The 12,649-nt window shown below is 43.8% G+C and overlaps 1 protein-coding gene across 3 annotated transcripts in view; it reads right to left on the reverse strand.

Annotated features, from left to right (window-relative positions):
* PKNOX2 (PBX/knotted 1 homeobox 2) overlaps positions 1–12,649 on the reverse strand; it is a 110,801-nt gene that overhangs the window by 13,507 nt on the left and 84,645 nt on the right. For all 3 annotated transcript variants that reach the window (XM_064732119.1, XM_064732121.1, XM_064732120.1), the window contains 3 exons: positions 9,226–9,365; positions 4,122–4,293; positions 731–919 (listed from right to left, as the gene is read on the reverse strand). In XM_064732119.1, coding sequence (XP_064588189.1) covers positions 731–919; positions 4,122–4,293; positions 9,226–9,365 — 501 coding nt within the window. The remainder of the gene's footprint in view (positions 1–730; positions 920–4,121; positions 4,294–9,225; positions 9,366–12,649) is intronic.

The raw sequence follows: 12,649 nt of genomic DNA on the forward strand, positions 1-12,649 counted from the left end.
CTTCTCTGAATATTGAGTTACAGCCCCTTATTTTGCCCCCAAAGCCACCAAGGTTCAACTTGTTTTGGCTGCTTCAGGTGATATTTCTGCAGTTCTCAGGTATTTCCTTGTACTCTTCCACTATCCTTGTCTTCTTCTCCCAGCTAAAATCCAAATTATGCAAAAGAAGAAGCAAAGGGAATGTTGATCTTGCTGGGGGAGAACTGCAAGATTTGCTGGGACACAAAAAGGAGCAGCGAAGCCAGAAAGAGTTACCTGAGACCCAAAAATCCTTTGAGCTGCCTTAAAACAAAAAGTGAGAGAGAAACAGTAGAGAAAATCCTGACGTTTCTATTCTTCCTGCCAACAATTAGCATTTTATTCATTTAAAAATGCAACTTTCATATTTATATTCCCACACACTTGCACAGCTCCCTTGCCCTCACATTTAATTGCTGCAGCATCAGAGTTTAGGGGTCTCTCGCAGAGCCACAATCATTGGGGTTGCAGCTCTGCCAACACATGCAAAAAAAGGACTTAAAAAAATTCAAAAAAAAGGGGAAAAAACTCACCACAACATCACTTATTGCACTCTATGAGCAAAGCACAGGATTATTTTTTAATTCTTGGGGACGGACTGATGACTTTTCAGGAGGCCGCAGCTCTTGTAGAGCAAGTCTGGAACCCTGTTGGCAACTCCTGTTGGCCCAAGTGCAACAATGGCTATTGGAGAGGAATTTCAGGGCATTACCTGGGGGTGGAGGCTGATGGAGGAGGGGTTGGGGGAGTAGGGCCCCCCCAGGTCGTTCCTGAGTAGGTTGTCACTGTGCATCTTGGTTTTGAGGCAGGTGATGTAGCGGTTGCAGAAGTCCTTGCACAACTCATTGACCTTCTCCAGCTCCAGGAGGTGGATGCGCAGCACCTGGATGGCCTTCACCATCTGCACAAGGGCACAGAGTTAAAATCAAGATTCTCCCCCAAATCTAAGGCAGAACTGATCCCCTACAGCAGAATGAAATTCATTTCCTTTCTCAACATGCAGAAGAAATGAATATTCTTGCCCAAAACCCATCCCAGAGCCCATCCCTCTGCATATCCGCATTCCTTTTCCTTGCCCATCAATCAGATGAGATCCAAGAGGAAAAATTCACCAAATTCACCACTGCCTTCGTGGGAATTGCTCCCCATGCCCCAAAAAAGGAGTACAAGCCAATCTCCTCGTTGTTGAGAAGTGTTTGGTTATTCTCTGGAGGCCACTTCTTCTAACAAGATTACGGGGCTGCAGCTCAGCCGTGAGCTGTTGCTGGTGCAAAGCCTGGGCCTCATTAAAACGTACCCCATAAACCTTAAAAAATTTACACATAAAACATTCCTCTCGCCGAGCCGAAACCTTAAGTTTTACAGCCGCTGTTTGAAATCTTGCATAATATATAAAATTTCAGCTATTCACTCCGGGGCAATAAATCCGGTTTTATGTAACAAAGCGTCTTTGCATTTCAAAGAGTGTTTTTAACTTGCAAATTTTAGTGGTCATCTTTACAAACTGCAAGTTGCCATGGTTGGGAAACATCTTAAAAAATCCAGGGCCAAACTCCAGTGGCAGCTCCGCGACAGAGAAAGTGAATTTTTGGTTGGTGAACAGGGATGATAGGTTGAGGCTGGAAAAATCTTTTATTTAGCTTCTTTTTTCGCTTTTTTGCTTTTTTTTTCTTCTTTTTCTTCCCTCCTCAGCAGTTGACACAGGCAAAGCACAAGGTGGAGGTGTCGTGCCCAGGATTTCCGCATCCTCCCAGGGCTCACCGGCCATGAAAGTCAATATTCAAGGGCAAAGGCAAGAAGACCTGACACATATATGTAAAAAAATAAATCTCTCAATTATCTCAGCTCATTTGCTTAGGGTCTCATTTTATGTCCCTGCTCCGCTGCGTCGTATATCTGTCCGGATAAAGAGTTACAGTCCGACGGCGTACGTGCGCGGGGTTGTAAAAAATACAGATGCTGAATTAATTGACTGTGTGGCACTCGGCAGCTGATTGAGTTGATAATGGTGAGATCTGACCTTTTTCTAATTTCTAATTATGTGCATCTTGGCAGCGAGGAATACATGACTCTTATTCTAATGATAGCTAATGCCACTGGCCTTTTCAGCCCTGCTGTGCCATCACCAGTTTCTGGCAAATGGGCGGTGTTAAAAAAAAAAAAAGGAAAAACAAAACCCAAAAAATAACAACAACCAAAATAAGGACAATGTAAATAGAGGAAAAGTGACAGCTCAAGAGCAGGCTGAAATGTTGAGTTTTGAGCACTGCAAGAGTTTTTAACCCAAAATTCCCTCCCAACAAGAGGAATGTGCTTCTCCAGCATCATATCAACCATCTCTGTCTTGATGCAGGTTACCCACACTGAGGCGCATGGCTCCTCCTTTTTTGGTGGAGTTCTGGGCATTGGATAGAAAATATACATCCAGCTATGTACTAGAACCAGGCAAACCCAGATGAACAGAGATACAGACACACAGAAAGACACAGCAACAGATACAGCAATATTTGAATAGGAATGTATCAAGTGCTGTCAGGTTACACATGGGATCAGTGGGATCAACCCAACTGCCCATGGCCAAATTTCACCCTGGCAGCAAGAGTTGCTTCAGAATATGCCTAAAAACCATGATTGGTGTGATGTGGGGCTTTTTTTTAGAAACCACACAAAACCTGAAAATAGCCAGTGTGGATACATTTCCTGCACTATCTGCTGGTGATGTTTCATCTTGATATGCACAGAAATAGGTTTTCCTTTCCCAAATTTTTAGATTCTTTTTCCTTCATCTGGCTCCATTTCTCTCCTGCTAGACCCTTACACCCATTTTTATGCAATTTAATGCAATGGGGGTTTGTTGGTGCACCTCAGCAGTTGTTTAGTCCAAAACCTGAAATAATCCCAAACATTGGTTGGGTTATTGGGTTTTTGTGGCTTTGTTTTTTTGGGTTTTTTGTGATTGCTTGTCCCAGAGCAATTTCTGTTCTTGACTACAAGTCATTGCAAAATGAGTTTAGCAATATGCAAAAGGGGGCTACAAATTTTTTGAAGGGCATTCTGCAGACTCTTGATTTAGGGATGCTAAAAACCTCTCTTCCACAAGCTGAAATAGGGCACAAATGTGAGATTTTACTTCAGCTTGAAATCTTCTCTTGTTTTTTTTAAAAAACAGTAGTTCTTTCACCTAGATGAGTTTTGCCGGTTCGTCCCTTTGTGATATCACCATTCAAAATCCCCTCCTTGATACCTGCAATACTTGGAAAAAGGAGTCTGTGAATTGCCTGATTTTGCTTCTTATTTTGGGATGGAAATCCCTCTTCTACAAGTCCCAGGGGACACAGAACCCCTCAGGGGAGGTGTTTTGCTGTTTGCATCATCAGAGGTGTGCAGAATTCTTCAGACCTTGAAAATCTGTTTGTGGAGCATCAGGGTGGTGCCACAAACTTGTCTACCCACATGTTTGCCATGGAGACCATGCTTGGATGCTTTTCTGAACAAAATAACGTGATTTGGGGATATTTCCTGAGATCCACACAAGAGAAATCCAAAGCAGAGTCTTCTGAGGCACCATCCAGCAGCAATGGATGCAGTAGGAAATCTGAGTTGCTGTGGCAGGGAATTCACCAGAGCCAGTCCAAGTGTTCCAAACTGTTGTGATCCATGATCTATCCCATAACTTTTTCCATGAAGTCATCGCTCTGCCCTGCTCCTAGGACATGAGCTGGCCATGACACTTCAAACCAGATGGTGGCAGATGAGCATGCTGACACTACTGCACGCTGCACTGAGGAGCAGTAATTCCTACAGACACTGCAACTTTTGGGGCACAAACCAACCAGCAATCTCAGCTGTTCTCAGGAACCTCGTTGACCCCACAGATGTTGTGTGGGATAAAAGGGGGCAGGGGGGTTGTTCTTACAGGGTATCTTCTGGAAGATGTCTCAGAGAAGGTCCTGGAGAAGGCCTCAAAAGGTCTGTGGAAAACCTTGCCAAGATGACCAGCACTACAGAGCCCAGAGACATGCGGGCAGATCTTCATTTGTTCCTCACCCCCGACCTTTTCAACACCCCCCAGAAATCATCTGCCAAGCCCCAGCTGCCTATACCAGGTTGTCCAGCTCGGGGTCGTCGCTGAAGAAGGGCTTGTGTTCCTGCTCCTGCTGGTGGACAAAGTTCTCGATGTCGACATCGAAGCTGGCCGAGGTGATGCACTCTGAGCCCTGCGTGGCCTGCTCACACTTCTCAAAGAGCAGCGTCAGCAGCGGGAACAGAGGGTGCCTGCAGAGGAAAAATGGGAACACCCATAAGGCCCACTGTTTTGGGTCCCATGTCCATCTTTACCCATCCATCCATCCATCATCCATCCATCCATCCATCATCCATCCATCATCCATCCATCCTCCATCCATCCATCCATCCATCCATCCCTCCATCCATCCATCCATCCATCCATCCATCCATCCATCCATCATCCATCCATCCATCCACATCCATCCATCCATCCATCCATCCATCCATCCCTCCATCCATCCCTCCATCCATCCATCCATCCATCCATCCCATCCATCCATCCATCATCCATCCATCATCCATCCATCATCCATCATCCATCCATCATCCATCATCCATCCATCATCCATCATCCATCCATCCCATCATCCATCCATCCATCCATCCACCCATCCATCCATCCATCCCATCCATCACCATCATCCATCCATCATTCCATCATCCATCCATCCATCATCCATCCATCCATCATCCATCCATCATCATCCATCCATCATCATCCATCCATCCATCCATCCATCCATCCATCCATCCATCCATCCATCCATCCATCATCCATCCATCCATCCATCCATCCATCCATCCATCCATCCATCCATCCATCCATCCCATCCCTCCATCCATCCATCCATCCATCCATCCATCCATCCATCCATCCATCCATCCATCCATCCATCCATCCATCCATCCATCCATCCATCCATCCATCCATCCATCCATCCATCCATCCATCATCCATCCACCCATCCATCCATCCATCCATTCCATCCAAATCTCTAAGAACCTGGTGGTGCAAACTTCACTCCCAAGTCACACTGGAAGTGGTCCCTTTAGATCTCTTTCAACAACAACAAAAAAAAAGCTTAAAAATTGTACAATTCACTATCTCCTCCATCAGGCTTGTTCCAATGTCTTCCATCATTGCACCAAAGTCAGCATTTCCTAAATAGGCAAAAAGGTTAAGTCTTGGACATAGCCAAGATGTCCTGGAGCCATCTGCTGTCCAAGGGGCTTTTCCTTTCAAGGATGGACATCAGCACCTGCTCATGGATGGTAATATTTCACCTCAAAACGTCTTTTTGGTTGGAGTTGATGGATGGGGACTTCTATCTGCCTGCAGAATCCTATGGATCAACCTTGTTATGGGCCCTTTGCACCTCTGACAAGTCCACAAAGATGGGTCAAATCCCGCTTCTTTCTTACCATGAGCTCATCTTGAAAACAAAGATTTACAGCTCTTCTTGGAACCCAAATCTCTCCAATGATGATGCAATATAAAATGCAAACACACAAACAGCACCAAAGCTCGTGGACAATACAGGGGTGAAGAGCACGGCTTAGGGCAAGCCTCAATGAGCCCCTCCAGCTGTGCAAATTCAAATCAAAAATGTTTTATGGAGTCTTTCCAGGCAGAAATGCAAAATGCTCCTGCAGGAATGGCCTCCCACAGCACTCCAGTTATCCAAGCACAGTGGGATTGGCTCCACCATTTTATCTCCAAAAGATGGCCCAAAAGATGATTATGAATCACCTCCTGACAGCCTCTTTGAGCCGGAGTCAGGCGAAGGGGTTAAACCCCTTGGCTAAGTCTTCATTTGCAGCCGCTAATACCACAGCATATTATAGTTTAATCTGTCCTGATCCTGGTTTAATGCAAGATTCACCGAGGCTGGAGCAGAGAGTGGCGACGGGGGGAAATCATTTCATAATTTCAGTCGCCCCGCTGGAGCTTAGCCAAGGGATATGAAAGGCAAATTCCAGGCGGAAAGTTGAATTATTGGGACTTATGAACGGTGCCACCGCAGCAGGTGCCTGCTGCCATTTCCAGAGCTGCTCCAACAATTGGGAGCAGAGGTATGGAATTACCCCAAGGATGGGGGTGTGGGGAGGGGAAAAGGGGGTTAAAGCCCCTGAGAAATTCGAGCCCCTTTTCTTTGAGGGGGTGCATTAAGGCCAGCATCACCCCACGCTCCTCAGTACTGACAATGGGGGCAATGCTGCTCTGGGCCCCCAGGAAAGGTTTGGGGCTGGCAGAGAGTAGGAGGAGGAAGAAACATGGCTGAGGGGAGAATGGTTTGCTTTTCAGCTGAAAATAAAGTGGAATAAAAAATTTAAAACCTAAGACAAAGTAAAAATAAAAAAAAACCAAAGTGGAATCCAATTCGATCAACTCCACCAATAAGTAAAAATAAAATTAAATGGAACCAAACAATAAAATAAACACCAAACAAGATAAAATAACACTAACCAAACAAAAAATTTCTCAGTTTTAAATATTTATATTAAAAAAAAAACCAAAAACCAAACACAAGGGGAAATCAGGGGGCCAAGACCTTCTAGGTGCTGGTGTTTCATTGGGAGGAGGAATAAGGAGGAGAAAGAATGTGAAATAATAAATTTTGGAGGTTTAGAGGGCACCAAGGAGGGCAGTCTAGAAGAGTGCTGGAATTTGGGGTTTTGCCATGAGCTTTATGTAGAATTATTGTGGCATTTGGGGTTTTTTTTTTTCATTTTTGCATAGGAAAAAACCAACCCAAACCACGTTTTCTTCATTTCCAGCCTTTCCATGCTCACACCATGCAAAGGAAAGGACGGCCCACCACAGCAGGTGGAGGTTGTGGCATAAAAATTAAGAGCTGGAGCCCCTTTTTGCCATGAAATTTGCAGTGGGGGGAATAGATGGATATCCAGGCTGCACAGGGGAATCAGGAGGATTTTCCCACTGTGGATTTTACAGTGGGAAACCACCCCTATGGCACAAAGGAGAGTTTTGGGGTAGAAAAATCTGCTTTTAGTGATTTAGTTTTGAAAAAAAAAAAAAACAAAAAACCTTGGTTTGTTTAGTTGGGTTTTTTTTTTCTGCCAGGGAATCCTCCAAATGAAAGGGCTGAACCAGCCCTGACATTTTCCTGCAGGAGAGAGGTCGTTTGCAGCCACTAATAAAAAGGATTCGACACGGGCTAATAAAGAGGAATGAATTCCTCTAATGGCCTAATTTCCCACCTTCAGCCGAGCCAGCAGCACAGCGGGCATGTCACAACAGGAATTTTATTTTTTTCCACCCCTTTTCCCCTAAAAAACCCTCAAACAGCCCAAAACAAAACAAAACAAAAATGCCAAACCCCCCACAAAAAGCCCCCACCAAACTTAATGCAAAGAAATCCACTTGGAAAAATCCAATTTGTGGTGCTTGGGTGGTTTAAGCATCATTTCCCTTCAGGAGCATCATCTTCTCTGGTCCAAAATCCATTGGGAAGTCCCAGCCCCGCTGTTGCATAAAGCCAAGAAAACACTTTAGCTGGGTGAAAATTGCAGCAGAGAAGTGGCACTGCTGGACCAGTCCCTGCCAAGCTGCTCCCACACCAACAAGGGTGGGGAAGGATTTATTTTTTCCCCTTTTTTTTTTTATTTTTTAATGGATGATAAACCTCCTGCTAGGGCATAAAACCCGGCAGGGTGACTTGTCCATGGGTTTTTATATTTCCCATCCCATTTTCCCAGCAATTTCCCTGCAGCTTGATCGACTGATGCTCACAGCCAATGCCTTCTGCCTTGGTGCAATTATTGAAAATTAACAAAAATCCATTGGTTTGGGTGGAGGGAAACGGACCTGGGAGGGCTAAGAAAAATCCTTGTGTGCTTTTGATACCTAATGACATACACACCATCCATTTGAACCACTGGATAGGGAGATATTCAGCAAAAAAAAAGTTAATTTTATGCATATATATATATAAGTATTACATAAATATATAGTAGGATATATTTGTTTTATATAAAAAATATTTGTGGGGTTGTTTTGGCTAGCAAAAATAAGCATCCAGGTTTGGGCAATAAGTGCACACATGGAGCTGGACAACAATTTTCCCCCAGTTTTCAGGGGGCAATTCCTCCCACAAGGTGTTTTTTCCATGTCTTTGACATTCCAATTAAGGCTGTGAAAACTCCAAGGGTGGGTTGGGGTTTGTTTTCTTCCCTTTATCCCACAAATGCTGCAGAACTCTTCAAGGAAATGCCAAAAAAAAAGGTATTTTTGTCCTCAAATGGCTTCTTTTGCTTAGAGGAAATCATTTCCATCACTGGGACACCTGCAGCAAATAATCCTTGGAGTTTTCCTGGGAAAGAGTGAGTTTATTCCATACCTTCATCCACTTTTTCAGACCTTTCAGCCTTGTAATATTTGATATTTGGAGGACAAATATTTGATTTCCTTCAATTTTTTTGGTTCACAAGCCCCCACAGCCCTGGTCATTGATAGGTTAATCCTAAACCTTAAACTTTAATCCTAATTATATTAGAATATTGTTACTCTTGCATCATTGCTCTATGATTTGTAAATTATCACATATCACTTGTATAATTACATATTACTTTTATAATTATACTATTTACATAATTAAAACAGTACTTATAGCAGTTATACAATAACATTACTGCATATATTAAAATATTATATATTATTATGCCCAAATTGACAGAAAATGGACTGGAAGAGTCATCCATCACTGCCCACATCCTGTGCAGATGCAGGAACTGCACATTTCAGGTCAATGTGTGACTTCACTCCTTGTTCAGCCCCAAATCACAAGACTTTGCCCCCAAAAAGTAAATTTGGGATTTTTTTTTTTTTAATATTTTGAGGGGGCAGAGATGCTGCAGAACAACATCCACGAAGGAGCTCCATCACCACACGTTACAATCAATGGTTATTATTGCCACAAAGGAGCTAATTGCTAATCCCCCCCTTCCCGTGTGTTAATTAATGCAGATTAATAATGCATAATACCAACTAATGCATCAAATAACTGATGCATTAATTAGTGCATCGCCGAACTGATGCAACAACCCACAATAATGCAGTAATTGATGCATTCCAACAACGAAGCCATTAATTAAAAGGCATTAATTATCCTGCCTCACCTGTAGACAGCCCTCTTGTCGGCCTCCAGCTGTGCCTGGGGGTCGCCGCCCGCTGGCGGCACCGGCGCGGTGGCGGCTGCTGCCGGCGTGGTGAGGAGCACGGGCTGGGCTTTGGCGGGCTGCTGGGCTGTGGCTGTCATCTGGGGGGCGGGGGGTAAAGGAGAGAGGGGAAAAGAAATGTGAAATAAAATAAAATACAATAAAAACGGGGTTTGTTGTGCTTTCCTGATGGGTTTCGCGGCGTTCCGCGTGGGATTTGGGGAGTTCGGGATGTGGCGTGTGTGCAGTGCTCTGGTGGGCTGTGGCTGTCAACTGAGGTGGGCAGGGAATAAAGGAAAGAGGGGAAGAACAATGTGAAATAAAATATAATGAAATGGAAACAGGCTTCGTTGTGCTTTCCTGACAGGTTTCGCGGTGTTCTGTGCAGGATTTGGGGAGTTCGGGATGCAGCGTTCTAGGCTATGCTGGGCTGTGGCTGTCATCTGAGGAGGGCAGGGGACAAAGGAGAGAGGGGGAAAAGAATGTGAAATAAAATATAATAAAATGCAAACAGGGTTTGTTGTGCTTTCCTGACAGGTTTCACGGTGTTCTGTGCAGGATTTGGGGAGTTCGGGATGTGTCACTCTAGGCTTTGTTGGGCTGTGGCTGTTACCTGGGGAGGGCAGGGAAAAAGGAGAGACAGAAAAAAGAATATGAAAAAAAATTTTAAAAAAATTAAAATAAAATAAAATAAAATAAAATAAAATAAAATAAAATAAAATAAAATAAAATAAAATAAATAAAATAAAATAAACCAGAGTTTGTTGTGTTTTCCTGACAGGTTTCGTGGCGTTCCGCGTGGGATTTGGGGAGTTCGGGATGTGGCGTTCTAGGCTTTGGTGGGCTGTGGCTGTCAACTGAGGAGGGCGGGGAAAAAGAAGAGAGGGGAAAAGAAATGTGAAATAAAAGAAAATACAATAAAAACGGAGTTTGTTGTGCTTTCCTGATGGGTTTCATGGCGTTCCACGTGGGATTTGGGGAGTTCGGGATGCGGCGTTCTAGGCTTTGCTGGGCTGTGGCTGTCATCTGGGGAGGGCAGGGGATAAAGGAGAGAGGGGGGAAAGCAATGTGAAATAAAATAAAATTTAAATAAATAAATAAATAAACAAAACCAGGGTTTGTTGTGCTTTCCTGACAGGGTTTGAGGTGTTCTGTGCAAGATTTGGGGAGTTCGGGATGCAGCGTTCTAGGCTTTGGTGGGCTGCTGGGCTGTGGCTGTCATCTGGGGAGGGCAGGGGATAAAGGAGAGAGGGGAAAAGAAATGTGAAATAAAATATAATAAAATGCAAACAGGCTCTGTTGTGCTTTCCTGACAGGTTTCGCGGTGTTCTGCGTGGGATTTGGGGAGTTCGGGATGCGGCGTTCTAGGCTTTGGTGGGCTGTGGCTGTTATCTGGGGAGGGCAGGGGATAAAGGAGAGAGGGGGGAAAGCAATGTGAAATAAAATAAAATACAATAAAAACAGGGTTTGTTGTGCTTTCCTGATGGGTTTCGCGGTGTTCCGCGTGGGATTTGGGGAGTTCGGGATGTGGCGTTCTAGGCTTTGGTGGGCTGTGGCTGTCATCTGGGGAGGGCAGGGGATAAAGGAGAGAGGGGAAAAGAAATGTGAAATAAAATAAAATACAATAAAACCGGGGTTTGTTGTGCTTTCCTGATGGGTTTCGCGGTGTTCTGTGCAGGATTTGGGGAGTTCGGAATGCGGCACTCTAGGGTTTGGTGGGCTGTGGCTGTCATCTGAGGAGGGCGGGGGATAAAGGAGAGAGGGGGGAAAGCAATGTGAAATAAAATAAAATTTAAATTAATAAATAAATGAACAAAACCAGGGTTTGTTGTGTTTTCCTGATGGGTTTCGTGGTGTTCCGCGTGGGATTTGGGGAGTTCAGGATGCGGCGTTCTAGGCTTTGCTGGGCTGTGGCTGTTACCTGGGGAGGGCAGGGGAAAAAGGAGAGAAGGGAAAAAAGAATATGAAAAAAAATTTTAAAAAAATTAAAATAAAATAAAATAAAATAAAATAAAATAAAATAAAATAAAATAAAATAAAATAAAATAAAATAAAATAAAATAAAATAAAATAAATAAAATAAAATAAACCAGAGTTTGTTGTGTTTTCCTGACAGGTTTTGCGGTGTTCTGTGAAGGATTTTGGGAGTTTGGGATGCTCTAGGCTTTGGTGGGCTGTGGCTGTCATCTGGAGAAGGCAGGGAATAAAGGAGAGAGGGAGAAAAGAATATGAAAAAAAATTTTTAAAAATTAAAATAAAATAAAATAAAATGAAAGCAGGGTTTGTTGTGCTTTCCTGACGGGTTTTGCATGGGATTTTGGGGAGTTTGGCATGCAGCGCTCTAGGTTTTGGTGGGCTGTGGCTGTCATCTGGGCAGGGCAGGGGATAAAGAACAGAGGGGGAAAAAAAAAGTGAAATAAAATACAATAAAATAAAATAAATATAATAATAGGGTTTGTTGGGCTTTCCTGACAGCTTTTGCAGCGTTCTGCGCAGAATTTGGGGAGTTCAGGATGCAGTGCTCTGGTGGGACAGGTAAAACACACCCAGGCATTTTATCTTTGCCTGGAAAGAGCAGGTTTAGATTTTTACACATTTTCCCCAACTTTTCACCCATGGAAATACAGGAAAAACCTCCCACCACCTTTACTGCGTGGGGTAATTTAGGCAGGGATGTTTCCCACCAGTCCCAGATGAAATCAGCGGCAGCACCGAGTTTGCCAAGAGCCCTTCCAAGGCAGGTATTACTGTCTAGACAGAGTCATTTTCAATTTTATCCCCACATTAGGTGAGCCTCTGCCAGCTCGCCAAGCCCACAATGAGTCACCTCAGAGCTGGGAGAAGACAGCCAAAAAAAATCTGATTTTTTTGGTGCCCATGCCCAAATCACCCAACTTCAGCCCCAATGGGAATGCCAAATAAATCACCCTGACTGCAAACATTCTGCTTGTTTTAAAAACAGCAATGATTTTAGGTAAAGATGAATCTCCTGTGAATCCCTGAGCATCCTTCCAACATCTAACGCCTTCTGGAACAGGGCAGCACCTATTTAGGGGCAGTTTTCACTTAAAATTTAAAAAAAAAATCTGAATTACTCATTGTCAGACTTCACACAGGTCCAACCTGGACTTTGCATTATCAACACAAAATTCCATTAAAAAAACTTCAGGGAGAACTGGAAACAACTGGGGTGCATCAGCAGCACCCCAAATCCAGAGGTTTCAGACTAAAATCTCGGTGAAAAACTGCTGCAGAGTGGTTGGTTTGCCTGCTTCTCTGCAGAAATTTGTGAAAAAATTAGTATTTGCCTATTTTTACCTGTAAATGTTCAGTCTTCCCTTGAGGCATGGAGCAAAAGGAAGCTCTGGTTCTTGCTAAACCTTAT

Source organism: Zonotrichia leucophrys, chromosome 24 (genome assembly GCF_028769735.1).
Source record: "Zonotrichia leucophrys gambelii isolate GWCS_2022_RI chromosome 24, RI_Zleu_2.0, whole genome shotgun sequence".
In the NCBI taxonomy this organism is placed as follows: Eukaryota; Metazoa; Chordata; class Aves; order Passeriformes; family Passerellidae; genus Zonotrichia; species Zonotrichia leucophrys.